The 27,846-nt window shown below is 58.1% G+C and overlaps 1 protein-coding gene across 4 annotated transcripts in view; it reads left to right on the top strand.

Annotated features, from left to right (window-relative positions):
• CNTFR (ciliary neurotrophic factor receptor) overlaps positions 1–27,067 on the top strand; it is a 38,237-nt gene extending 11,170 nt beyond the window's left edge. For 2 of the 4 annotated variants that reach the window (XM_032477543.1, XM_032477542.1), the window contains exons 3-10: positions 9,144–9,228; positions 13,489–13,722; positions 20,268–20,385; positions 20,559–20,725; positions 22,009–22,172; positions 25,627–25,807; positions 26,164–26,332; positions 26,423–27,067. In XM_032477543.1, the coding sequence (XP_032333434.1) occupies positions 9,144–9,228; positions 13,489–13,722; positions 20,268–20,385; positions 20,559–20,725; positions 22,009–22,172; positions 25,627–25,807; positions 26,164–26,332; position 26,423 (1,119 nt within the window). In that variant the 3' untranslated portion in view covers positions 26,424–27,067. Of the gene's footprint in view, positions 1–540; positions 562–9,143; positions 9,229–13,488; positions 13,723–16,246; positions 16,378–20,267; positions 20,386–20,558; positions 20,726–22,008; positions 22,173–25,626; positions 25,808–26,163; positions 26,333–26,422 lie in introns of those variants that run through there. The other 2 variants (XR_004319099.1, XM_032477544.1) reach the window with 2 other exon arrangements.
• The last annotated feature ends 779 nt before the right edge of the window (positions 27,068–27,846 follow it).

The raw sequence follows: 27,846 nt of genomic DNA on the forward strand, positions 1-27,846 counted from the left end.
TAGGAAGGTGGCCACTCTCTGGGGGTGATGTGGGACTGACCCCCCCGCCCTCCCCGGCAGCAGAGGTCAGCCCTGAGTGAGACAGGCGGGGGTTTGTCCGAGTTGGCCTGAGACAACTTCGCGCGGGGCGGGGGAAGGGAGGCCCCAGCCGCCCCTGGACGTGAGGAGGGGCCCCGGCCCAGAGCCGGGAGGGTCCCTTCCCCCTCCCCTCCCCCGGCATCAAGTGCCACATCTCCTCCTGACTCAGACAATTAGATTCAAAGGATGACCTCACTGCCTGCCGTCCCTCACTCGCTCCCTCCGCTAGCTCGGCTCGCTCGCTCGCTCGCGGCGCGCTCCTTCCTCCCCTCCTCCCGGCCCGCTCGCCGCCTTCGCTCGCTCCCTCGCTCGCGGCTCGGCCCCTCGCCCGCCCGCCGGGACCCTCGGGGGTGGGGGGACGCTCCTGCTCCCCGAGCCGGCCCGGGCCCCAGCCCCGAGCCCCGAGGGCCCGATGCCCGCAGGCGGCCGGGCAGACCCACGGAGCACCGGAGGCACCGACGGGGCGCCTGCGCGGGGACCCAGGTCAGTGGCGGCGCGGCCGCAGGGCCGGAGAATTTGTCACCCCCGCTGCCGCCGCAGAGACGCCCCCGCCCGCGCCGCCCGCCAGCCCGCCTCGGCGCTTCCCGCTCCTTTCTCGGCCCCCGCCCCCCGCGGCTGCTCGGCGCTCCCCCTGCCAAGCTGTCTCTCTCCTCTTCTCTTTCTCTCCCCCCAGCCCCCCTGCCTCTGCAGCCAGTGGGAGGGACTGGGACTTCCTGAGGTCCCAGGGATGGGGCCGGGGCCCATTGGCTGCAGCCGGACCAGGCCTCTGAGAGAGGAGGGGGCTCTGGCTGTGTCCACTGGCCTGGGGGAGGGGACCACCACCTGGGTGGAAAGGGGGCTACCGAGAGAGGGGCCCAGGGTGTGGGGGTGACATCTCGACAGAGGGGATGAGCTCCTGATATCTTCCTTTTCTCACATCCTGTGGGCCTCTTGCCTGGCTTCATTTGTCCCCACCTCCTAACTAACTTTACTCCCCATGGCCTATGTTCTTTTGGGCCCTGTCACCTAGTTTCCATAGACCCTGCTGCCTGATTTCTTTTGTTCCCACTACCTGCCTGGCTTTATGGGATTGCCTTGCCTGATTTCCTTAGGTCCTGCTCCCCTGACTGGCTTCCGCGGAGCCGCTCCCTTTAGGACGGGGCATCAGGGCCCAGGCTACACCTGGAATGGCAAGTGCTGGATGTCAACAGCATTGCCGATTTTTCTGGGGTTGGGGCCGGCCAGCAAAGCCTGGATTCCTTTCTGCCTGGACAGCGACACAGTGTCCTCTCTTGTGATAGGGGGCGGGGCTGCAGAGTCCAAGGACACTTGAGGATTCTTGTCCTCAGTGGTTGGTTAGGGGAGCACTGGCTTGGCCAGCGCTGTCCCCATCTCTCTTTGGGCCTGATGGTGATGACAGGGCTTTGGCAGGGGCTGGGGGTTGAGGTCGAGGCCTCATCTCCTTCCCCTTCCCTCCCTTCCTGCAGCCAGACCTGACATTCAGGTGTCCTATGGACAGTTATAGGCACAGAAATGTCTTGAAGAGGCCTGGGATCACACAGCAGGTAGCTAGGCTGAGAGCTGCTGCTGTTTCTCATCCTGGGGAAGAAGGAGTGAGGAGGGGAGGCAGGAGGCCCTGGGGAGCAAGCTGGTTTCTGGGGTCTGCTGGCTCCTGCTGCCACCAATGCCACCATCTCTTCACCCATAGGCTTCCCCACCCCTCCTCTCTGGCCTGGATCTCCCCTCATTCCCAAATGCTGGTGAAAGCGGGGTTAGGAGAGGAAGGAGCCGTCTGTTCCCTCTTTTAGGAACCTTTCCCTTTCTGCCTTAGGCCACCCTGAGCTTTATTCCCCTTTCCCCCAGGCACAGGCCAGGCAACCCAAGGTCCCAGTGACTATTCTGAGTGTGTATCTGTATTTCCCTCTGCCAAGTATAAAGGTGTGAGGTGCTGAGGGGGTCTGAGTTTCTGGAGGTGCTGTGGTATCTGTGTTCTGAGTGTGTGCTGGTATCCATATGCGAGACCAGGACTGTTTTGATCGAGTGGGTGTGAGAGTCTGTGTGTGTGACTGAGATTCATGTGTGCACCCACACCAGCGTGTGCAAGGCTGTGGCAGCGGATGTCCACGTGGGAGGCCATGGCATGTGGCTGTGATGGTGGACTTGGAGTGCCAGTGTCTTCGAGAGGCTGCCTGGGTGTGTCTGTGAAGCTCTGGCTTCCTGTCGTGGAGGTGGGGGGCTTTAGGGAGCTCTGCCAATGGGAGTGAGAGCCCGAGTGTGTGTTCTGTCTTGGGGTGAAGTGAGCACTGGGTGCTGTGTGCCCCTGAATTGCTGGTGTGCATGTGTGTGTGTGTGAGCATGTGTGCGCGCATACTCCTGCCTGTGTTTACCCATCAGGAACAGATTGCTCTGGCTTCCCCACTGTGAGGAGGGGAGGAAGGGGGAGGAAGGATGGCTTGCTTTTGCCCAGCAGACCAGAAGCTTCCTCAGAAGTAGTGTGTGCAGTGTGCGTGCATGTTGTGGGGTAGGTAGAACAGGACACTGTTACGTGAAGACAGTCGAAGTTTCTGTTCCCTCCAGCTTTGTCAGAAAGACCATCTTCAGTTCTTTTTCTTACACATCAATGCTTCACAAGCACTGCCCACCCCCGCCCACCATCATGTGTGCGTGCATGTGTGTGTGCATGTGTGTACACAAGCTTGCAAGTGTAGACCTCTGTGTATGTGTTCGAGGGTGTCTGCCCCATAGCAGTGATGGGGCCAGGGCAAGGTGGAGTGCGAGATGCTGAGGCAGATAGGTCTTTGTCCCCGCCCCCAAGCCTGGAAAGCTGCTCTGTCCATCCTGCTGTCTCCATGCAGGGCCCTAAAGCCTCCTTCCTGCCCCTGGCTCATCTGGGGCAGCCTGCTCCCCTGTCGGCTGAGGGAAGTCCCATTCAGCCCTGTTGCTCTGCCCATCCCCCATTTCAGGGAGTTCCTCCAGCCTAACCTCCTGCTGCATCATCTGTCCCTCCAAGAGGAGCAGCCCCACTCCTTCTAGACTTAACCTGACTGGTACATGGGCCTTTTCTGGATAGACGGGTCCTCCTGGTTCTTCTAGAAGCCAGGCGCTGGGGGATTTTGTGCTTGTACCTCAGGTTCTGTGAAGCTGTCCAGAGCCCATGGACCTGCCCAAAGGGAGGATATGAACTTACCTGCCCCTTCCTGCTCTCCATTTTAGAGGCAGGGGGCTGGACCAGATGACTTTCGAGGAAGAAAGCTCAGGCCTTTTGTACCTAGAGGGCTGCTTAAGTCCAGGTCTGTGTATGTATGTGTATACAAGCCCATGCCCAGTCACCAGGCAGCACACAGGGCCCTGAGCAGGGCTCCACGTGTGGGCACAGCTGGTGGGATTCAGACTCCCACCTCCCCAGGACACCTCCCTGCTGCCCAGCCAGGCCCGTCATGGGAGGCCCACCACACGTGCAGCAGGGCACGCACATGCTGATCTCGGTCCCCACGGTGCAAGAGGCTGGGGTGGGGGGTTTGAGCACTCAGAGTCCAGGCTGCTGCCAAAATCCATCGGAATCTTGTCCCCCCACCCCAGGCCCCCATCTCCGGCTTTGGAGGTCACAACAGCAGGTGCGGATACCCACCCCCCCCAACTCACTCACGTTGGGCCGCCTCCTTTTCCACAACCTCAGCCAGCGGCTGGAGCTGGGGGACTGCTCCCCCTGCCTCCCTCCTGGTCCCCCTCCCACTGGTGCTCAGCTTCTCCTGCCCCCTTCTGTGGGGAAAGATGGGGCCTAGGTTTGGATGGGGTCCTTCCCCCAGAGCAGTGGGGCTTGCCCCTGGAGTGGATGGGGATGTGGTCGCCCAGGAGGAGATAAGGCTTGAATCCTGAACCCAGGCATGGCTTCTGGGTCCCATGTCACTTGGGGTAGGGGCACTGAGAGCTGAGAGGAGGGCCAGGTCTGGATTCAGAAAGGAAGGAGAAAGAGCCAGAGACAAGAGACTCAGAGACAGGGAGAGACGCCACAGGGAGTGGGAGCCTGCCCCATGGCCAGCCGGCCCCAGCCCAGGAGCTGGCCTCTGACCCAGCCCGCCCCCTCCCCGGTGGGGGGGCCTGCTGGGCCAGCTGCCAGGGGCCAGGCCTCCCCCCTTGGCCTCCCCCCTACCCTCAGCCTCTGGACTGCTCAGGCCTCTGCCCCCGCCCCCACCGCCCACGCTGTCCAGGCTGCCTAGGCCTGGTGGGATCTGGGGGCCTCCTGGCCTCAGCCCCTCCTCCCCCTCCTGGAGCTTCCCGCCCGCCCAGACTGTCTCTCCCAGGCTCCCCCTCGGCGGCGAGTGCTGTTCCTCCCTGCCCACCCTGTCCTTGTCCTGTTCTGTCTCTTGTTTTCCCGCTCCATCTTCAAGTGTAGGTGTCTCTTCTTTGCTGCACCCTAATTCCTCTGCAGATTTGAAGCCTCTAGAGTCTCCACGGTCTTTGAATTAGTCATCCTGTTCTGGGTTCTCACCTCATTCCCAGGATGCATCCTCTAGGGCTGTTGTAAGGAGAGGGAAAAGGGGTGAGGCCCCAGGATAGAGTGTCATTTCCGTTACCCTGAGGGATTCTGGAGTCTGGGTTGCTGAGGGAGACTGGAAGCTGTGGAGGTGTCACCTCGGCCCTGCCATGGGCCAGATGCCCTCCATTAGATGAAGGATCCTGACCTCACCCCAGTCCGAGGCCTTGGCAGTGGGGAGGGGGCAGGTCCAGGCCAGTGACCATCACTGGATCTCAATTTCTTGGAGGTGCCACTGGGGCCTCCCTGTTCATTCATTGTCCAGGCTGGATTGAGCCTACCTGATCCCCAACACACCCACACCCACACCCTGAAGCCTGAGGTTCAGAGCACACTATTGCCTCAACACTCATGCGCAGTGAGAGCTGGGCCCTAGGCAGTGGTGCTCAGAAACCCCCACCCCATCCCGGATGTGGTAGGGATTCCTCAGGGTTGGGCTGAATAACCTAAGCTGCTCTGTTTTTGCAGGGGTAAAGAGGGGCTTTCCAAAACTCACACGTCCCTCTCTCAGGTTTTGCCTTCAGCTGAGCAGGGGGTAAGGGTCGGGCTGCAGGGCACTTGGGACCTTGCGGGGGCTGGCAAGAGGGGTCTTGCCCCTGGATCTTAAGCGAGACTCAGAAACTGGGTAATTGAGGTCCCTGATTTGGAGACTATCACTTTGCCTGTCAGTGTCACTGCTGGTGACAGCCTCCATGGTGCCAGTATTACTGTGGACTGGTGTTATTCTGTGTGACTGTCCATCTTACCCAGTCTATCAACATCCCTATGTCACTGTGGATGTCACCATCATTGTTAGTCTGTGTGACTGTCAGCTTCATTGCGTCTTTGACTCTGAAGTTATTGTCACTCTGATTGTGTGAGTATCAACAGGTGTCATTGCCCTGTTTGCTGGTGTCATTGTTTGTGACTGTCACTATAGTGACTGTCGATACCCCTGTGTGTCATTGTCATCTGTGCAGCTGTGTCATTTTTACTGGGTATTGTTATTACTGTGTAATGGTGTCAGAGGGAGAGACAGACCTTGAGAGAATGACAGAGACACCAGCAGGGTCTCTGGGTCTACCTAGAGCATCTTTGAGAGATCAAGTGACAGTAAGTTGGGGGTCCAGGATTGTCTCTTGATGAGTCACGTCTCTGTGTGTGTGTGCAATGATGACACTGTGGGGTTCTCTGTCGGGAGAGGTGCTGGGCTTCTATGCTGACAAGGGCTTTGGGCTGCTGGAAATTTGCTAGTGGAGTGCCCTCTGTTCCCTTCTCACTTCTGAGGCTGGGGCTGGGGCTGGAGGCCAGGCTGGCCCCCTGGAAGGGTCTACCGGGAGCCTGGGCCAGTTTGCATAGCCCTCAACTGGGGCTTTATGGGATTTATGCTCCAGATCTATTCCAGAGCCATGGGGTGTGGACTCGGAAAATTCCTGGGAAAGATGCTCTTTGCCCTGGGATGGGTGGCCTGAGGTGAGCTAGGGCAGAGGTGTAGCCTGGATGCCTCTGGCCTCAGCTTCCCTACGTGGGAATGGGTCCAGCTGGGACTCAGAGGGAAGAGGGAAGTGAAATTGACCTGGGGCTTCCTGGATCTGCAGGGGCAGAGGTGGGGTGGGGTGGGGTAGGTTTTAGTCCGCCCTTATCCCTTGGGGGCTGGGCTCCTGGATCCAGAAGCCCTATAGCCCCCAGGAAGGCCTTGCTCTTGCCTCAGATCAGCCAGTACTGCTGTCCTGACAGCGTCCCCCCCTCCACCACTGGAGGGGCTGGGTGGTTGAGCATCTTTGAGAGTTGCTCTGGGTATATATACCCAGAGACCTTACTGGTGTCTCTGCCACTCTCTTGGGGTCTGAATCTCTGCCCATCTTCTATGTTCCCCATCTCTCTTCCTGTGCCTCTTCCATTTCTCCCTATCTCGATCTCTTCTCATCCTTCTGGGTCTCTGCTCATGGCTTTCCATCTCTCCCTGCCTCTCTGCCCCCCCCCCCCGGGTCTCTCCCTTTTCTGGGTGCCCCCAACCATGCAGCATCTGTCTTGGTACCCCATCCCCCACTCTCTGCGGGCTTGCTCACTCGCTCTCAGCAGCGCCCGTCTCCCATGGCTGCAGCCCCGTTGGCCCAGGGCCCGGCCCTTACAGTAACTCGTCAGGCTGATGGAGGAGACTTTGATGAAGAAGCCACCCCTCCCCCTACGGGGACCCGGGTGTGTGTGTGTGTGTGTTTGCTTGTATGCATTACACGTGCCAGACCATCTCCTCACCCCCATGCCCTCCCAACTGGGACCAGGAAGGACCTGGGAGCCAAGGGCCACCTTGTCGCTCTCTTCCTATCCTGTGATCTCACCTCTCTCCATGCCCCGCTTCCTCTCCCGCGTGGTGGGCAGTGGGCCTGGCACTCAAGTGGACTATCTTCCTGGCTGTGAGGAGAAAGGCACAGGTGGATGGCAGAGATGGTAGGGGAGGGTCTGAGGGCGACCTGCAAGGACTGAGATGGGGAACCAGGCAGGCCTCCAGCCTCTTGTCTCCTCTCTTTTTCTCCAGCACCAGCTCTGAATTCAGACCGTCCTGGGTTCATTTCCTGGCCCCACCACTTGCTGACAATGACTTTGGCCATCGTCTTAACCTCCTAGGCCTGAGGAGTAGCTGAAGATGGGGGAGTGGCTGAGGGTCAGGAGCCAGGCCAAGTGGTAGCAAAGGCCTCAGGAGTCACAGATGTGGGAGGGGTAGCCAAGGCCACATGGGGCCCAGAGAGCTGAGCTGTGCCAGGGAGGGGCAGTCTGAGCGCCTGCGCCTGTGGCTGGAGGAAGACCAGGTGCAGATGGGAGGACTCGCCTGGTGAGGGGCGGGTGTAGCAGTGGGCGGGCAGGCAGGAACCCTTCCCATAAGGGAGCCCCCGAAAGTCAGGTTCTCTCCAGTTCCCCCGCCCACGGCTACAGGCTGACACCCGCGTTGGTCTCCCCTGCTGTAGCTCTGTCTGCAGTGTCTCTGGCTGTCTCTCTGGCAGTATTTCTGATGGTGTCTCTGGCTGTGTCTGGCAGTGTGTCCGACTGTGCGTCTGAGTGTCCCTGGCAGTGTTTTAAGTGGTGTGGATACTTCCTGACCGAGCATCTGGTTGTGTCTCTGGCTCTCTCTCTAACTGCTTTTCTGGGTGTGTGCCTGTTTGTGTCTATCAGTTTCTCTGGTATTTCTCTGCTTGTGTGTCAGGCAGTTTCTCTGGCATGGTTTCTGACAGCGTCCCTGGCTCTCTGGCTGTGTCGCTGATGGTTTCTCTGCCTGTGCTCCTTGCTCTTTCTCTGATATGTCTGCTTGCGTCTGGCCAGGTCTTTGACAGTGTTTCTGGCGGGTCCTCTGGCTGTGTGTTGGCTGTTCTCTGGCCGTGCCTCTGGCTGGTTATCTGTTTTATCTACCTGTTTCTCTGGCTTTGTCCGATGGTGCCTCGCACAGTCTCTCCAGGATGTCTCCAGCTGTGTGTGGAGCTCTTTCTTTGTGGCCCTGTCTCTTGTTTTGGGCAGTGTCTCTGGCTCGTGTCTTTGCTGTGTGTCTGGCTATACCTCTGGTTGTGGCCCTGGTTGAGTGTCTGGCAGTGTCCCTCTCTGAATCTCAGCTTCTGTCTTGTTGACAGTCCCCCTGTCTCCTCAGACGAGGGAAGGAGGGTCAGATTTGGAAACTTCTCTGCAGAAAATGGTTATTTTCCCGTCCTCAGGTATAGGCATGTGCTGGGGTGGAGTGGGGTGGGGGCAGCAGGACCCATTTCAGGAAGCAGGACAACAGGTGGGGGGGCCCTGGATCCATCCTGGCTTCCGGGCACATGTCCTGAGTGTGCTTTGTGTACCCACATGGGAATGTGCAGACACTGATGTGCCTCTGCTAGGCTGGGGCTCCCAGGCTCCTGGGCTGAAGGATGGGCTGGGTTCCCTTACGGGGACTTCCATGTGAAAATCCCTCGTTTTCTCTTGATCACTGGTTTACACTAAAGCAATAGCCACATCTGACCTGGTCACGGTGCTGGCCTGGTACCCTGCTGCTCTGAACTTCCCAGAGCCCGGTGGGGCCGGGCTTACTCGGGGGAGGGCGGGAACCTGGTGGGGGCCGATCGGAAGGGCTGCCTCCCCAGGAACATGGCAGGGGGCCTTTCATTCGAGGCAATTTGGACAAGTATAGACCTCCAGTTAGGTTAAAACATTACTCTTTCAGTTTGCGATGTTTATGGCTAATTAGCTAACCTCACCAGTAAAGTTATTATTATTTTTTTCTAGAAAAATGGCCCTAGCATTACCAATGTTCTATAACTCACCCGCGTTGACTGTATCCTGCAGCCAGCAGCCTTATTGAACAGCAAACCACTGTAGATTGCCTTCTACCGTCTTAGCAAACCTTTGCCTACAGATGCCAATAATGTTGCTTTCTATTGCTTGAAGAGGATCCTGAGCCCCATTTAGAAGGGCATTTGGGGTCAAGGTGCCCTGGCCCTAGGGCTGGGATTTCCCAGTCTTGCCGGAGGACAGGGGGGCTCCCCAGGCGGCTCCTGCCTGGGCTGATGCTGCCCCTTTCCCCACCGCCCCCTCTTTTCCCCGACAGATGGCTGCTCCTGTCCCGTGGGCCTGCTGTGCCGTGCTTGCTGCCGCCGCCGCCGTGGTCTACGCCCAGAGACACAGTCCACAGGGTGAGTGCTGGGTAGGGGGCTCCCTGCTGACCCCTTCCTGGAGCCGAGCATGAACCCTCCCCAGCATAGCCAAAGGCATCCACCCAGAGCCGCATACTGCCATGTGCTGGCATCATCACGCTTGTAAAGAGTTTCAGTTTTTTGTTCTGCTCTGTTTTTTGATGGCGGTACTGAGGATGGAACCCAGGACCTGGTGCTTGCTAAGCACGCACTCTGCCACTGAGCTGCCACCCACACCTGGCGTGATCACACATGAACATGAGTCAATGACACTGATACAGGCGGGGTGACCCACTGATGTCGTCCCATAGGCACAGTCCTCCAGTCCCTCCTGGGTGGCCTCATGCTGATGGTACCTCTGGCTTGAGATGACCTCTCCCTCTTCCCACTAGCATGGACATAGGGTCCAGGCAGGTGGGATGGGAGGTGGGGGCAGCTTGGGGGGCCCTGCACAGTATCTGGTGAAATGAGGTCCCCTCAGGTTTGTAGGGGGGTGCAGTGGGAGGCACTGAGAGAGACAGTAGGTCAGACTGCTTCCCCTTATTCTAGAAGGAGTATGGGGACGGAGATGGGGGACTGAGAACAAGATGGGGGGATGGGCAGGGTGACGAGTGGGAGGGGGCTAGCCCAACAAGGAAGGGGACCAGCCAGTCAGTTGGAACGGCTAGAGGAGGCAGAGATTGGTCGGGATCGGCCACTGGCAGCCTCCTGCCCTTCCCCTACCATTTGTCCAGTGAGGATGGAATCCTACGCAGCGGTGCCCGGGGCAGGGAGCTGCACCTCTGCTGGGAAACGGGGGCCCTCTCAGCTTGACCACTCGCCCTTCTGCATTTCTGGCAGCACTTCAGACGGCCACATCAGGAAGAGGTCTGACCTCGAAACTCCTCGAATGAGGCTCCAGGTGTAGCGAGCTCCCCCCTTGGGTGTGTCCTGCCCCCCACCTCAGCTGGCTCAGAAGGGGCAGAGAAGGTGGGGGCACCTCTGGGGCCCAGGCACAGAGCAGACCCTAAGGGTTAAGCTCAGCCACCCTCAAGGCTGTGGGTTCAAGGAGGGCAATTGGTCGAGGTTCCTGTGGCCCCTTCCTTATGAGACCAACACTGGCCCAGAGAGAGCCTGGCCCACCCCAGAGCTGGTCCACAGTGGGCAGGGAACCCAAGGGACCACCAGGCCAGCTCATCGACCCCCGCCTGCAGTCAGCCTGCCCTGGGCTTCTATGTTGACCTGACCAGCCGAGGCCTGCCAGTGGTCTCTTCTGTTGGTCCGGCCCCTGTGTGGGGGCATAAGGCTGCATCTTTGGGCGTGTATGAGGCTGTCCTTGTGCGTTAGGCTGTGTTCCCGTGTGGGTGAGACTGTGCCCCTGTTTGGGTGTGTTTCTCTGTGTGGTTATATCCTTGTGGGCTGTACCCTGTGGGTGACATTGTCGATGTGTGACTGTGACCTTTGTGGGTCCTTGTGGTTGAGATTTTACCCCATGTGTGGTAGTTTTTAGTTTCTCTGTTTCTATCTCTGTGTGTTTGTGTCCCGTTAGGCTCTCTCCCTGTGTGTGAGACCACATCCCCGTGGGTAACTGTGCCTCTGGGTGACTTTGCCCTTCCTGTTCTTGCATGTGACCTTTTATCAGGTGTCACCATCCTTGAAGCGGGACAGTGTCCCTGTGCAGCTGCAACCCTGTGGATGGTTTCCTGTGTGTGCTTTGTGGTGACTGTCCTCGTCCTACATGTGTGGCGATGTGAAGTTGCTTAGACGCCGGGGGGACTGTTTCCGGCATGTGGTCCCCATGTGAGCCCGTGTGCGCAGGTGTGAGGGAGCCGTCAGCTCTGTCCCTCTGTGTTCTCCGTGTCCATGACCTCATCCTGTCTCTGTCTCTCATCCTGGCTTCTAACAACCTTTTCACAGCTGATTCCTTTGGAGCATTTGTCACTGCGTCAGGGCCAAGAACCCCATCCTCCCCCTGCTGCTTGATTTAATTTCTGAAATGGACAGCACACCAGTAGGGGCACCCATGGGGCGGGAGGAGAACTGTCCAGAGACAAAGGATTAAATCACTGCTGTCTTTGGAGCTGTTGCATGGCTGTGTGTATTGCCATTGTTGTGTTATTATAGCAGGTGTGACTCTGTGTGATTGTCATGTCATGCTACCCCCTCCGCCTCTGCATTGTGGCCTGGAGTTGTCTTCTGTCATTGTGTTGTCATTTTTCCATTCCTGCCCTGCCCTTACATGGCTGGTTTGTCACTGTTGTCAAGTTGTGTTTCCATTTCCTTTGTGAGGCGGACAGGGTTCCCTCCGTGTTACCCCACTGCCATTGCACTGGTTGTGCTGTTGGGTTGGTTCTTCATCTTGGGGTTGTGCCCGCTCCCCAGCGTTATAGGGCCATCCTGGGGCCGGGTCGCTCTGAGCCATGGTTGGTCAGTGTTGCTGCTGGGTTGGTGATGGCCACGCCCCCTCCCCGACAGTCAGCTTTCAGCCCCCTCCTCAGGCAGCAGGATGCAGTCTCTGCTTGGGGTCGGGGGTGGGCGTTGTGTGCAGGGAGAGGGGCTTGGCATGTTTCCTGGAAGCTCCAGGTTTTTGGAAGGGAGGCAGGAGAGGGGCTCAGTGGCTAGGACTGGAGGATTGGGGGTGCTCTGTGGCTTGCTCCTCGGACACTGGGCCTCTGGTCAGAGGGAGGCCCCCATTCAGTCGCTGGTCCAGCCTCACAGCTGTGGCCTCCAAGGCCCCCAGCCACCGCCCTTCCGCCTGTTCATCCTCTGTTCGGCTGGTCCCAGGCCCCACAGACGAGTGGTCGGGGCTGGCTGGGTTTCCTGCTTCCTTCTCCTTTGACAGGGACAGGGAGGCTCAGAGAGGGGCAAGACGGAGACAGGCTGTGGGAGAGAGGCCTGGAGACACAGAGGGACCTTGGCACAGGGAGGGCGACAGAGGCAGCAAACAGGGACAGATGTTCCAGCACAGAGAAAAGCAGTACCGGTGAGGGGGCTGCGAAGGAGGGAAGAGGGTGGCTGGCAGCATAGGGGGATCCCTACCCCCTGCAGTCCTGGTGGTGTTAACAAGTCTAATTAAGAGGCCACTGGCCCAACTTAATTGGCTCGTTAACAGGAATTGCCTCTGAAAATCCCCCAACTCAGCAGGGTGGCTCTCTGGAGGGGAGATGTGAGGGAGTGTTAACGAGGGATCCCGCAGCCCCACCACCACCTCTGCCCCCCACCCCTCGCTCTGCCCCTCCCAACCTCACTCTGCAGATCTGGCTGGGACCAGGGAAGCATCTGTCCTTCCAGGCTCAGTGGGGCAGGATGAGGAGAGTAGATTCACATTTCGGGGCTCTGCTCGCCTGATTCTCTGCTGCTGTCTGTAGATCGGTGTCTTGGACTTTCTCTGTCCCACTCGCTTCCCCCACCTAGCGCTGCTTCTGGACAGGTGCTCCCTCCCACCCTTCCACTCTGGTCTCCTGGGCTCAGTCCATCACGCCTGGGTTGCCGAGGCAAGGGCTGGGGTTTGCTTTTGGCTCTGACAGGCCCCTCCTGGGGGCAGGAGAGAAATGGTCAGAGAGCTCCCTCAGTCCCAGCACTCCCCTCACCACAAGCAGTTCCTGCCTCATGAAGTTGGCAGCTGCCAGGAGTTCCCGAGGGCTGCCGTCCTGGACCTGCCCATTCTACCTTCTCCTGCTGCTGCCCAAGCTCTGGATGGTTGGGGGGGGGGTCTTGTCAAGGGGGCCAGAGTCAGGGAGAGGGAGAGAGGCAAGACAGAAAGAGACAATGATGGGGAAGATGAAGAGATGGGAAGAGCCGGAAAAAGGAGTTCAGGAGTGACACCTCTTGGCTCCAGCTTGCCTGGGTAGCATATGTTAGTGACTGGGGCTGGGCCTGTTGGTGGTAAGAGATTGGGGTCATGAGGGTCAGGAAAACTTTGAAAAGGGCCTGGGACTGGAGGTGAACTGGGTCTTTTCTCCCAGCACTCTGCACAGTCTCTCTCTCTCTCACACACAAACACAAACACACACAGGATCGCCCAGACATACACACAGTCCCCAGACATGCACATACACATACGAATTTGGAGACACTCACATCCCTGTATCCTTTTCCAGCCACAGAGGAATTGTGCACACCCTTCATCTCCCCAAGACACACTGTAAGACACAGAGCCTCTCAGCCTGGACTCCTCACTTGTGCACACTCACAGGTTCTCATCCATGCACGTTCACCTGGGGGCGCTGGGCAGGGCTGTGACCTGTGACTTTTGCTTTGTGCCTTCCCCGCCCCCAACAGAGACACCCCATGTGCAGTACGAACGCCTGGGCTCAGACGTGACTCTGCCGTGTGGGACAGCAAACTGGGATGCAGCTGTGACGTGGCGGGTGAATGGGACAGACCTGGCCCCTGACCTGCTCAACGGCTCTCAGCTTGTGCTCCGTGGCCTGGAACTGGGCCACAGCGGTCTCTACGCCTGTTTCCACCGTGACTCATGGCACCTGCGCCACCAAGTCCTCCTACATGTGGGCTGTAAGTGTTTCTCCCAAGCCCTCATTTGACCTTTCCATTTCCCTCAAGGGGGTTGTTAATGAGGCCCAGACCCTTGGCCCAAGGTCAAGTCCCATTCCTGGTGGTGGTGGGGATGGCTGCAGCGCCCTCTGGTCCCATCCTGTTCTGCTCTTCTGACCTCTAAGCCCAGTGTCACCCACTGAGTCCAGACCCCTGCGGATTGCATTTGTATCCCACCCACACCGGAGGTCTCTGAGATCCTGAAATCCTGTTCCCTGTGACAAGATGGTCAGAGGAGGGCTGGCAGGGCATGGCCCATCTGGGGCCTGGTGGGGAAGAATCCTAGGGTCACAGCTCTGAGCTGGAGTGGCCTCACTCCACTGTGTGCTCTCACAGGGGCTGGCTTTGAGGGTCTTAGGGAAGAAAACAGGGTATGTGGTGATGTAGGTATAGGTATGGGCACTCCAGGATGCCCCAGGGAAGAAGGAAGACTTCCTGGAGTACATGGCACATAGAGACTTGGAGGATTTGGAAGATACATTGAAAAAGTTGTTTCTGGCAGAGAGCTAAGGGGGACCATAGGCCCCTCAACACTGAGAGGGCATGAAAAGGCCACTTGGCTTGGTATAAATGGCAGAAGGGAACTAAAGGAGGGGATGGGACAGATCATGATCCTAGAAGCTTGGGAGTGACATGATCAAGGTCATGTTGTTAAAAGATCCTTCACACTGTGTTGAAGAGGGGCAGGTGGATGGGGCAAAGCCAGGGCAGAAAGGAGGCTGTTGCTGGGATGTTGGAAAGATGGTGGGGACCTAGGACCATGTTGGGGAAGTTAAGAGGGGGTGAACTGGACCTCCAGGGGTTGGTGATGGATTGGAGGTAGGGAGGACAGGAGAGTAGAGACTAGGAGGAGTCAAGACAGCTAGCGGTCCCAATCACTGCAAGAGACAAAGTGGGAGGGTCGGTTGGAGAAGGTGGCGTGTTCTGTTTGTGCAGTGTCTCTGTTTGAGTTTCCCTAGAATCAGATCCCAAGATGAGAATTCGCAAGCAAGTAGTGTATTTGGCAGGCAACAGAAACATCATGAGGGAATGGGAAAGTGATAGAAAAAGGAAGTGAAATTAGTCAATAGAGGAAGTTATCTAGCCATTGCTACTGGGCAGCTGGAACTTAACCCCCTAGGGGAACTCTGGGAGCCCAGACAGAACATGTGCTTTGGCATTCTCCTGCCGGTGGCGGGGAGAGGGAGCTCAGATGCCTGCACTAAGGGTTGGGAGTGGGGATGCTTTAATTCCCCAGCACTTTTGGCCCAATGCCCCGGCAGGCAATGCAGGTTTTGGTGGCCAAAGAAAGCTCTTAGGCAAATAACTGTGGGCAGCGGGTATGGGTGAGGGATCTGCAGCACTGCCATCCACTACGGACATGTTGGGTTGGGGTCCCTGGGGGACAACCAGGAGCTGATGGCTGGTAGCCAGTGGATCTGAGAGTCTGGGACTTGGGGAGAGGGTTGTGCTGGAAGTGGGAATTTGGGATTTGGGGACGTTGTCAGTATTAATTCCTTGGGAGGGGGTGAGATGGCCAAGGGGGAGACTGGGATGAGGAGAGAAGAGGACCCAGCACCAAGCCCTGAAGACCGTTACTGTATAAGGGGTTGACGGAAGAAACGAGCCCCATAAAGAGATGAGGGAGCAGAAGGAGCCAGCAGGAAGGTAGAAGGAAGAGCAGGTGAGTGTGATTCAGAAGTGGGGTTTGGAGAAGCCGGGATGGCGAGGTTGTTGGTGTTGCTGAGGGTTGGCTGGGCCCTCACTCAGCCAGAGGCACCCACTGACAGAATAAATACTCTGAAAATAGTTTCATTTCTTTTCTTCCTGCACCAAACTCTCAAGCTTCTCTAGCCTCATCCGATTTGGATGGTGCCCCTCACCATACGAGGATGGTTTCCTTACTCCCTGGGAGCTGCTGAGGGGAGGAGATGCTTGAGGGACCCTGGGGCAGGCCCTTTCCCCATTGTCAGGAGGTTGGTGTGGCCCCGCGGGGAATATTAGGCTGGAAGGCTGCTCAGGGTCCTCCACAAAAACACTGACTCATCAGTGGGGCTAGAGGAGGGGTGAAAGCATGTTTTGGGATATTCCTTTCCCCACAGAAAAGCCTTTGTATGTGCTGAAACTGGAGAGATGGCAGTCATAACAAAACATCTTAATTGCAAGCCGGGGTGGAGTGACCCCTGTCGGCCAGCTTGAGAAATGCAGGACCAGCCGAGCGGAGTCCTCCCTGGCCCACCACAGGGTGCATTAGAAGTGGACCACTCAGCCTAGCCCTGGGCCCATACATGGAGGGAAAGGCCATGGAAGAAGGACGAGGCCAACTTGGCACAAGTCACCCACACCCTTGTCTTCTCAGTCTGAGTCCCAGAAGTCCTTAGGCTGGACAAGGCTGGCCGTGATGGCTGAGCCTTGGTGACCCTGGGCCCTCATTCCTGATGACTTGATTTTCTTTGAGAGGTCATTGAAAGGGAATTGGGTCTATAAGTGATGTCTGTAGCCATACCCACAGGACATGCCCACAGCTGCCCTTTGTGACCAGAGCCCGGACCTTTTATGTATATGGTGCTGACCGCTCCCCAGACCTCGCCTGTCAGAGGAGAACTGCCCATGAATTGGCAGTAGCATTAGTAACAGGTACTTATCTCTCATTGCCTTGTTTCCTTCTAAAGAGTTGGTCAGAGGAACAGGGGACATTAATCATGATTGTTTCAGTCACTTTATATTAGTAACAAGAGACTGGGTTTGGCAACACTCAATATCAAATTATCCTTCTCGCCAGCACTCAGAGAACAGGACAGAGTTGCCCCTGATTTGTGGGTCATTCAAACCAAAAATTATTTAATATTTATCCTAAACATACAAAATTTTCATGTCTCTATTTCCAAGGGAAGCTGATCATAAAAATATTCTGTTGAAAGTCCCCTTAAGCAGGCTGGTCCCTGAACTGCTTTCTCCCAACCCACCTTCCTGCCCTCAGGTGAACGGTCACAATTATCTCTAAGGAGGCCCCTACCCAGGGTGAAGTAAGGACCCCCAACATTAGGAAACAGGATCACAAGCTTCCTTTCAGCAGCATCTTTCTGTTTACTTAGACACTGTTGATTCAGTGTGATTCTGATTTTGAGCTAAAATAAATCAGAGCTTAACTGACTGATTTTAGATAGACAGTTCCTCGTCCAGTTTTAAAGTGTTTGTATTGATTGGTCAGGACAGAAACTCCAGACCCTCGTGGGTCAGCACTGCTTCCCCCCAGCCCTGTTTTGGTGGGAAAGGAAAGAGCAGCCTGTGTTTGAAGAAGAACTGGGGAGAGGAGATGGGTGGAAGGTGGGCGTTTGGGAGTCCAGAAGTTGCGGTGCCTCGAGGGATGTCATGAGCTAAGGTTGGGACAGGACATGGGCCTCGAATGCCAGGCAGGAGGAGGAGTGTGGGTGGGGCCTGGACAGGGCTGGAGCTGGAAGGGTCACCTCGCCCCGCCGGCCTGATCTGGCCTGGCCAGGGGTGTGGGCAGCCTGCCCCTCCTCCTCTCAGAGCCGATGGGCAGACCTCGTGCGTGCCGGGGGCTCCAGCCCAGGCGGGCTGGCGAGATGAGAGGAAAAACATGCGGTTTGGTGGGCTGGACATGGAAAAACAAGCCAATTAGGAGGAAAACAAACAAACCCTGGGCCAGCGCGGGTACATGCACGCATGCACACACGGCCCTGCGTGGGACGCAGGGACACCCTGCCACAGGCTGAGGCTGTCACTTGGGCATCTCAGGAGCCCCCACGGGGACAACTCTGGAAGTGTGGGCATCCAGGAGCATGCCTGCATGTGATTATGACATGTGTGCATATGGGCTTTGCTCGCACACAGCCTCTCACACGGTGTCCAGCTCATACGTGTGAACACACTTGGAATTCTGGGCACTTTGCCACACCTGCAATTTGAAAAATACATTCAGGCTTAAGTTCCGTCTCATACCCAGTGTGTCAGGTATGTAGTCCTGCAGTCGCTGTTTCACACATGGTGATGCATTTGCACACTTTCTCACAGAGGACCTCTGCCACACGGCCCCACACGTACAGACAGTCCCGGAGTCAAACAGCCTCGCCCTGAGTCACACACGGATGCAGTCATCCAGTCACACACAGCCAGTCGCAGTTAGGCGACTGCCCGGAGCCCCAGTCACACACGTGCAGCCTCTCAGAATTACACACACAGCCTCACAATCGCAATCTCTTAAAGTCAGCTTCTCCCCGGACTTGCAGCACACTCACAACAGGCCTCCTAAATTGCACACTGTCCCACAACCTCACACTTGGTCGCTCGCTGCACTCCCTACCTCCACCCACCCGGCCCCTCAGCTGGGCTCCAGCTGCAGCAAGTCACTCCTTTTCTTCCTTTCCTTTGTTTTTCTTTCCTCCTTTTCCCTCTGAGAAACCTGGTCCCTGTCAGGAAACCCAAGCCCTTCCCTCCTCAGGGCCCAGGGCCAGGCAGGAGTAGCCAGATGACAGACAAAGCTGGGCCTGGTCCCCCGGCCCCCCATGACCTGCCCAGTCAGAGAGGGGAACTGGTTTAGAGGGGAGGCTGGTCTGAGAGAGGAGGATGGTCAGAGGGGAGTGGAGGAAACTGGTCAGTGGGGAGGCTGGCCGGGGGAGGGGGCTGGCCTGTGAGTCCAGTGCCATGGCCCGCCCTGCCCTCAGAAGAGTCCGAGGCGGCAGGGAGCTGACTCTGCAGGCTTCAGTCTCCCCCCCCCCCCAGCGCCCTTCTCCTCTGAAGCCGGGGGTCAGGGAGGGTGGTGGCGGGAGGGGCAGTGGAGGCTTCTTAGCCGACCTCGGAATGTCCTTTCCTCCTGGGGTGGCTGCCAACTCTGGCCTGGCCCACAGGCCCCCACAAGGCACTTCCTGTGTCCTTGGCCGCCCCCCACCCCACCCCCACGCCTCTGTGCCCCTGGGCAGAGAGGGAAGGGATACGAGAGGCACACAGGATGAACGTCGAGCAGACGTCAGATGGACACGGGGCCAGGAAGGCTTCCCAGGGGAGGCAGACAGCCGTGGGCAGAATTCCGGTGGACCCCTGTGGAGGCTCAGCTGGGCGCCAGTTCTCCCCTGCAAGCCTGGGGCTGGAGCCCCCTCTGCCCACAGCGTCGCCCACTCCACCTGCCACACTCAAGCTTCCCTGGGTGCCTCCCTGACCCCCTTGTCTCTCCTGCTGCAAAGCCAGATTGGGCCCTGGGGGTTCGGCCCCAATGCAGACATACTTCACACATACTGGACACGTACACGGTCACACAGAGCCACTCACAGTCACGTGCACGCTGTGGATGAAAGCCCACAGTTCCCCAAGTGTCACCACGGCCACTCAGCAAAGCAGAAACATACACTCCCCTTCACCGTCCCTGGCTTATTGAGCTGCCCCCCTCCCATTTCCTGTCCACCTGTCAGGCAGGGGGCGGGGTGGGGGGGCACAGGAGGGAGGTGTCAGTGTCCCCAGAGCCACAGATGGACATTCCTTGCCTGGGTCAGATCACAGAAGCTGCCTCCTTCCAGGAGCCTGAGCTGGCTGTCCTCACGCCTTACCCAATGCCCAAGGGTCGGACAGCTGGACTAAGTGCTTGCAGCAGCAAAACGAGTGTGGTTAGATAGCAGAGAGGACTTCCCAAGTATGTGTGTATAGTCATGTAGGTAGGTATGCCCATCCTGGGGTTTAGTACCAACCAGCTCTAGCTTGCTGTGTGACCTCAGGCAGGTCCCCATCCCTCTCTGGGCTTCCCCAGTTCCCAGAGTAAAGGCAGCCGCTGACCACGTAAAGGGCTCCTTAAAGGGTCTGTGATGGAGAAGCTGGGGGCTGGGACTGAGGTGAGGTACACACCAAGGGAGCACGCAGTCACTCAGAGACATGTGCTCTGAGAGCCACACACAGACACTCCTGCATATGTCCCCACATTCCATCCCATGTCACTCATTCACATCACGCACAGATACACACACAACACATATACGCATGTGAACAGCCACCCAGTGCTGCTGTTCCCGTGGAGCCACCAGCCCTGTCCTCGTGCTTCCCATTCTCTCCGGAGGGAAAGCCTGGGATGTCTCTCCTCCAGGGAGTGCACCCTGCTCACCCCACCAGCCAGAGGGCACAGTCAAGACCCCCCTCGGCCTCTTGCACAGTCCTCCTCTGGAAATGGACGCAATGTGGCAGGAGATGTGGGGCTGGGGCCGCTTCCCCCAGACATCACCTCCATCCTGTGATTGATGAGCTGAGGCCCGCAGCCCCCTGCTCCCCACAGTTCCCGCCTTCATGGAGCAGGTGGGGGCGCTCCCTCTCCATACGTCCCTTGTTTTTCTTTAATTAAACATCTGGCTCTCTGTGGCCTGGGAAGCCTCAGACCCTCGCTGACAGCCCGCCCTCCCCCCCCGGCCTCTGGCATTGCTGATGGGTTGAAGGGGGAGAGCTGAGGTTCTGGGGCCCACCTGTCCCTGCACCAGTGCAAGGGACTGGGGACTCCAGGAATGACCTGACCGTGTTGTCCTCACCCCCAGTGCCCCCGAGGGAGCCCGTGCTCAGCTGCCGCTCCAACACTTACCCCAAGGGCTTCTACTGCAGCTGGCATCTGCCTGCTCCCACCTACATCCCCAACACCTTCAATGTGACTGTACTGTGAGTAGACGCGCCTGTGACCCGCTTCCAACCCTGATCTCTGACCTCTCCCCCCAGCCCCTCCGTGCCCTCTGTCCAGATTCTAGCCCAGCCTTGGGCTTGACCTTCCCCCAACCTCTGCCCTACCCGCCCCTTGATGTTGGTAACAGTGCCTGGGCTTCACCCCTCTCCAGGCATGGCTCCAAAATTATGGTCTGTGAGAAGGACCCAGCCCTCAAGAACCGCTGCCACATCCGCTACATGCACCTGTTCTCCACCGTCAAGTACAAGGTCTCCATAAGTGTCAGTAATGCCCTGGGCCACAACGCCACCGCCATCACCTTCGACGAGTTCACCATTGGTGCGTGGAAGGGGTGGAAAATCCCTGCTGCATATGCCAGTGGGAGTGTGTGAGCAGATGTTTGCCAGAGGTGTATGTGAGCATTGGTGGCAATGTTCACATGTGTGCACTGGTATATGTGGCATGTATTAGGGTGTACATGTACACATGGCATGTATATACCTGTGAACATTTGAGTGAATGTCCTTTACCTGCAGGGGCCAAGAGACCTCTCCAGCAGCTCTTCCCATCGTCTCTCTGGCTCCCAGAGCATGCAGGAGGGGGAGGGGGGCAGGCTGGGCCAGACCCTTGTGCAGCTGCAGCCTCCACCCCCCCATGCTAATGGCTTCCTTACGGCCTGTGATGAATGAGGTGTCAGAACAGGAGACAGGACTGGGACAGATACTGCCTTCTCCCCAACCCCCATCCCAGCCAGACCCTCTGCCTGCCCCTGCCCCATCCCAGCCAGATCCTCTGCCACCCCCTGCCCCATCCCAGCCAGACCCTCTGCCTGCCCCTGCCCCATCCCAGCCAGACCCTCTGCCACCCCCTGCCCCATCCCAGCCAGACCCTCTGCCTCCCCCTTCCCCATCCCAGCCAGACCCTCTGCCTGCCCCTGCCCCATCCCAGCCAGATCCTCTGCCTCCCCCTGCCCCATCCCAGCCAGACCCCTTGCCTGCCCCTGTCCCATCCCACTCCATGGCTGAGTCCCCAACCAGACTGTTTCTATATGAATGGGCCCTGAAATGTTCCCATCAGATCCTCAGCCTACTTCCTACCCAGATCTGTACCACCTGTGGGCTGTCTTTTAATCTTGACCCACAGAGCAGCTTCAAACTCAGATTCTTTAAAGAGAGGATGTGTCCAAGTTTGGAAGTGGAAAAGCTGCGGTGAAAAGCCAAGCTTGCGGGGAGTGTATGAGGCCGGAGGGAGTGGACCCAGTCATGATGGGGTGATGGTAGAGAAGGATGTAGGCTTAGTAGTTGGGATGCTGGTCATCATGAGGATGGGGTGGGGATGACGGGATGAAATTTATGATGTTGATATCATGAGCTGGTGACAGTGACTATAGTGACAGTCATTGGTGATGACAGGAATGTGAAAGGTGGAGTAATGAGACGGCCGTTAATGGTGGTGCCAGAACTGACAACAGAGAAGAGCAATGGCGACCATGGTGGTGATGATGATTGATGATGTGCATTGGTGATGACTGACGATGTGCATTGGTTGACGGTGGCTGGGGTTGACAAAGTGGGGTTGTTCTCAGAGATCAGTGTGGTAATGAACCTATGTTTACTGAACAGTGAAGCCTGACCCTCCAGAAAACGTGGTAGCCCGGCCAGTGCCCAGCAACCCTCGCCGGCTCGAGGTGACATGGCAGACCCCCTCAACTTGGCCTGACCCTGAGTCCTTTCCTCTCAAGTTCTTTCTGCGCTATCGGCCCCTCATCCTGGACCAGTGGCAGCATGTGAGTGCCCTCCCTTGCCCTGCCCAGATCCCGAGAGCCTGAATCAGAGCCACACGGCATGGGAGGTCCTCATATCCCTACTGCTATAGCTGCTCCAGTGTGAGCCTGAGGGCAATCAGAGAGGCTTTCTTGGGGAAGAAGGGGCCAGGTGGGCCTGGAAGGATGGATGGAGCTGAAGGAAATGTCTTGATCTAAGGCCCTTAGGGGTTCCTGGCGACCTTCATTAGGGCATTGGGAACACATCTATCTCTGTGGCTCCCCAGGGCAGTGGAGAGAAATGCAAGGAGGCAGATGGCAGGCAGGGCAGGCAATGTTTCTCTTTTCTTACATCTGGCTCTCAGCCCTGATCAGACATCTCCCTCTTACACTCTGGGCCTGTGTTGGGCCCAAGGGGCAGGATAGTCCCTGTCGTTAAGGACTCACAGATGGGAGCAGGGGGTCAGAATCAGGCAGTGGAGTCAAGCTTCGTCCAGGGTGTGATCTCAGGCCATGACTAGTGTTATGGCTCCAGAGTCAAGTCTAGCTTAGAGGTCAGCTTAAAGTTATGGATCAGGAGGTGGTATGGGCCAGGAACCGAGCAGTGGAAAAGGGTGGTATGGGGTCAGGCTGTGGTCTGGAATGTTGATCAAGCTACAATAGAGAGCTCTGGGGAGCAGCCAGGGGTTTGGGGCAGACTTGGGTTTCTCTCTCCTTGCGAGCCCTGGGGCCCATAGGGTTGTGGGTGCTGTGTGGCCCCTGAGGTCTGTGGGCTAGGACTGGGGCTGGGAGGGTGCTCCCCAGGGCAACCCAAGTTGGCACCCAGGGTCAACCTGTTCCCCCCTCAAGTCCACCAGGTTCCAGCCCCACCTCCTCATGCCCCTCTCCAGGCTGGTCTTTAAAGTACGTAATTCGATTCTAGGGCGCCTGTCCTGGTTGCAGGCCTGGCCCCAACAAAGGCTGCTCATATGTTCCCTGACAGAGTCCGGAGTCCCTCCCGCCTGGCTAGCTGCCCGCGACTAATGCATTGCTAATAACCAGGGTCTAGTTTCACAAGCCCCCCTCCCCTGCTAACGAGCTACAGGCAGCAGCCCTGCGCGTCGCGGCGCACACGCCTTGCAGTGGACCTGGCACACTGCCCACCACACACACACACGGGAACATGCACGCACACACGTGGTCCCCAGCAGGAACCATGATCCCTACATGCCTGTGACTAACATGCCAAGACCACATCCTGGCCCACACCATGGGCAGAACTGACCTCCACACTTACATGGGCAAAGCAAAATACACGGGCTCCGTGTCAGGAACATGCCTGGCCTGTGGCACATGTTAGCCCTGTTCCATGTCACATTGGCATTGGGGTTGGCTAGATTTATGGCTCTTTTGAACTTGTATTTTGCTCTAAACAGAATCTACTCTCCCTGATCCTTGATCTTGGAGAGAGGCAGGTGTATGATTGGGAGGGAGTGTGGCGGGGAGAGCGGAGAACATCACTTGGATTTTCAGGAGGAAGTGAGAGAGGCAGGCCAGAAGTTGCACAGGAATGGGCACCGTGAGGCCTGACAGGGGCTGTCTCGGTATGCATGGGGGCAGCGAGTGCTGGGCGAGCCTGGGTTCCCTGCATCTTCTGCTGTGGGCCTAACTCAGCAGGAAGGCCTCGAGGGCATGTTTGACATCTGCTGCCGCAGACTGGATGGAGGATGCCTCGGCAAGGCAGATGCCAGCAACCAGGGAATTCCTGCCAGTTGTGGAGCCATTCTTTTAAGGGGGTGGATTAAGAGATTAGTGACAACCTAGGAAGAAAGGCGCAGGCCTAGGAGATGTGGCTTCCGGGAGAGCACTGGGCTCTTAGACCACATTCCTGGAGGCATGGTTGCCCACCGTAAGTCCACCAATGATGTGCTAATTTGATCTGCTCCCCATGGCTCTCTCATTTTGGGGAAAGATAGATGTGGAGATCTGGGGGACAGAATCCAAGAAGGGGCCGGTGGCCAAATCCTGGCAAGAGGGAGAAGGAGCCGAATGAGCTGGGGTTGCTCAGCCAGAGGGGGTCTTTGCAGAGCCAAAGGGAACTGGGGGCCAGAGGTGGAACTGGGCCCCAACTCCAGGAGTGGAGAGTCTCTGGGGCCCACTGATCTTCCAGGGCTGGTAGGAGGACTTCCTGAGCCCAGGTCTGGGCCCAGAAGGGCTCTCACCCTGACCCTGGCCTGTAGCACTACCTCCCACCTCAGGACCACAGACCTTGGGGGGATGGGGAGAGTTTCCCACTCCACTGGGACCCAGCCGCACATACGTGGATACACATACACACACGTACATGTACTCACAGCCTGTCTGGTCAGGTAGCCCAGACCCTGGTTTTCTTAGGGGAAGACTGGAACAGGGACCAAAAAGCCCTGAAGCCAGACGTGGCCCACAGCGGCCCCCCCTCCGCCCCTGCCGGCTGCCCCTGTTTACGAGGCGGCTTAATGAGGCAGCGGGTGCCGCTGAGATGAACCAGAGCCCATCCTGGGCCTGGGAGGGGCGCCGGACAGGCAGGCCAGCCTGGAGGCTGGGGGGAGACCAGCAGGATGGAGCTGGCCGGGGCGGGGCTAGGGGCAGTGGCGATGCTTCCAGGAGGAAATGGAGCAGCTGTCTCCTGTCCTGCAGCCCCGGGAGCTGCCCCCTCCCTGCCCCTTTTCCTCCTCAGGCAGGGTGATAACCGCACTGAGGCCTTCCTGAGGGGGAGGCCCAGCTGGGGCCAGGCTGGAGGGTGCGCTGGGCATCTGGGAACCCAGGCTCTGAGCCGGAACCCATGATGATGACAGAGCTGGCTGAAGTCTGCTCGGTGCTTACCATGTGCCTGGGTCCTCATTATAACCCTGTGAGAGAGATCGTTAACGCCATTTTACAGATGAGGACCGCAAGGCATGTGGAAGTTAAGTAACTTAGTCACCTAGCTAGTAGGTGTTGGAGCCAAAATTTGGACTCAGGCAGCCTGGCTCCCTGTCTGTGTTTGTAACCTTCCCTCTAAACTGCTTCTTGATGGGGTGGGAGAGGGCAGCTCAACACCATTCCTTCTCTCACCCCATTACTCTCGTCCCCTCCAGCTGGGACTGGAGTGAGGTCAGGACTCAGGCTGGGGTCAGTGAGAGAGCTGCGGTGACAGCAAGGTGGAGACACTGGGGCCAAGTCCTCCTTATTCTCCCGTCAGGGTGCTTCCAATCTCCTTAAAGACAGATGATCCTCACTCAGGACCGTCTTCCCTCTCTGGGGGGGGTCTCCTCCCTGAGATGTCTTTACTCTCCTGTGGGAATATTCTCAATATCTGCGTGTGCCCCCTCACCCATCACGGAAGTCCTCATCCCCTCCAGGGGTGTTTTCAGTCCTCTCTCCCCACAAGTGTTCCCACTTCTTCCGGGGGGGGGCCTCACTGCCCTGACCCCCAGAGTCCATCTGCCCGTATTTTCCCCACCCCACCATCTGGCTGCAGGTGGAGCTGTCGGACGGCACAGCGCACACCATCACAGACGCCTACGCGGGGAAGGAGTACATCATCCAGGTGGCGGCCAAGGACAATGAGATTGGGACCTGGAGTGACTGGAGCGTGGCTGCCCATGCCACGCCCTGGACTGAGGAGCCACGACACCTCACCACCGAGGCCCAGGCCCCCGGTGAGCCCGCCCCCTGTGCTCCCTCCAGCTCCTCTTGGCACTTGGAGCCTCTGCCCCAGGGGTCTCCACACTCTGTGTGGCTGCCACACTCCCATTGGTCTGTCCAGCACCTGCTGTTCCTGGTCCTTGCTGTATGGACATTGTTGGTCGGGACCAGGGTATGTGTGGGACTTAGGGAAGCAGGATCTGCCGGATAGGTGAGGCAGGGCAAGTCTGAGAGAGGAGGCAGGGACTGTCTGATGGGGGAGGCAGCACCAGTCTGACACAGGAAGCAGGAACGGTGTGCCTCATGAAGCCCTTGATCTGGGTGGGACTCTGGCTCTGGCCCTGCCCTGAGTTTCCCCCATGTTCCCCAGAGACCACGACCAGCACCACCAGCTCACTGGCCCCCCCGCCCACCACGAAGATCTGTGACCCCGGGGAGCTGGGCAGCGGCGGAGGGCCCTCAGCACCCCTCTTCATCAGTGTCCCTCTCACTCTGGCCCTGGCTGCCACTGCCGCCACTGCCAGCAGTCTCCTGATCTGGTAAGTCGAGTGAGGCTGGGCAGCAGGGGGGAGCCTGAGGGGCCCCCACTCCACCCTCGTCCCTCACAGCACCCTGCCCTTTCTCCCCAGAGCCCGGCATCCCGTGAGGACATGCCAGCGCACCTGCAGAGGAGCAAGAGGCCGGCACTGAGCCCGAAGACCCCGGTTTCTATTTTGCACACGGGCAGGAGGACCTTCTGCATTCTCTTCAGACACAATTTGTAGAGACCCCGGCAGGCCCGGGCCTGCCGCCCCCAGCCCTGCCACACCGTGCTGCCCCTCCTCCCTTCCTCAGGGAAGGGGGCTGTGCAGCTAACCCACCCACCAAAGACCCCCCACCCCAAACCTGCCCCCTCGGGCTGGACCCTCCAATGCCAGCGACTCCCAGGAGCCCTTGGGGGGCCTGAGGGGAGCCCCTCACATCCATCATTTCTCCTCCTGCCCCAGCCTCCTGTCTGTCCCAGGGTCTCTGTTGCCACCATCAGATTATAAGCTCCTGATGCTGGGGGGGCCCAGCCATCCCCCTCCCCCCAGTGTCCACACTTTTCAGTCCCCCACCTCTGCCCCTATTTTGTACGACCCTCCCCTTTTCCTCCTCCTTCCCCACAGTATTTAATGCCCTGTCAGTCCCTTCTAGTCTGACTCAATGGTAACTTGCTGTATTTGAATTTTTTATAGATGTATATACAGGGGTGGGGGGTGGGGGAGTTCTCATTAAACGTCACCATTTCATGAGTCCTCGGAACAGACCCACTTTGGGAGGGTAGCCCTCCTCCCAGGATTCCTCCCCAGATTCCTCGCCTTCCAGGCCTGGAGGAGGGAAGGAACTGGGGTTGGAGAGAGTCACCTCTCTCCAGAGAGGTGGGGGAGGCAGTTCCGCTCTCGGGCAGCTGTGTCTGGGGATGAGGCTTTCAGCGTCTTTGGAGGGTAGGATGCCCTGGAGGCCAGGGCCAGAGCTGTGGGGGATGAGGGGTCCCAGCACAGCAGGCCCCACTCGGGGGCATCCCTCAGCCCCAGAGGCTGCTGAATCCGGGCAGCACTAAGGGTACCCACGGGGGAGAGATGCAAGAGGGAGGAGGCCAGACTTCCGCCTTGGGGTGGAGGGCTCGTATCCCTGCCATCGTGGAGACACAGCCCCAGGGTTCTATCAGGTCAGGCCTGGGACTCAGCCAGGGCCCAGAGCGCAGAGTGGCCTGGGCCGGTGCAGGGAGGGAGGCTTCTTGAAGGAGGCCACTTGGCTTGTGACTAGGAACTGGACTCGTGCTTCAGGACGGGCAGTGTGGAGTATAAGGTTTACCCCAGGGTTAGATTGCAGTCAGGACTCAGTGTGAGTGGGGGAGGAATGGGCTTTGGCTTTACAAGGTACTCGGTCTTTGGTCCAGCTCCACACCCTGTCCACACCCTTCCAGTCCCTAAACTGGGACTCCAGGTTCTTTTTGATTTCTCCTCAGAGGAGGGGCCCCTGGCTGCCCCCGACCCGCTCAGGTCCAGCCCCCCTTGTAGGAGCCACCTCC

Source organism: Camelus ferus, chromosome 4 (genome assembly GCF_009834535.1).
Source record: "Camelus ferus isolate YT-003-E chromosome 4, BCGSAC_Cfer_1.0, whole genome shotgun sequence".
Taxonomy (NCBI): domain Eukaryota; kingdom Metazoa; phylum Chordata; class Mammalia; order Artiodactyla; family Camelidae; genus Camelus; species Camelus ferus.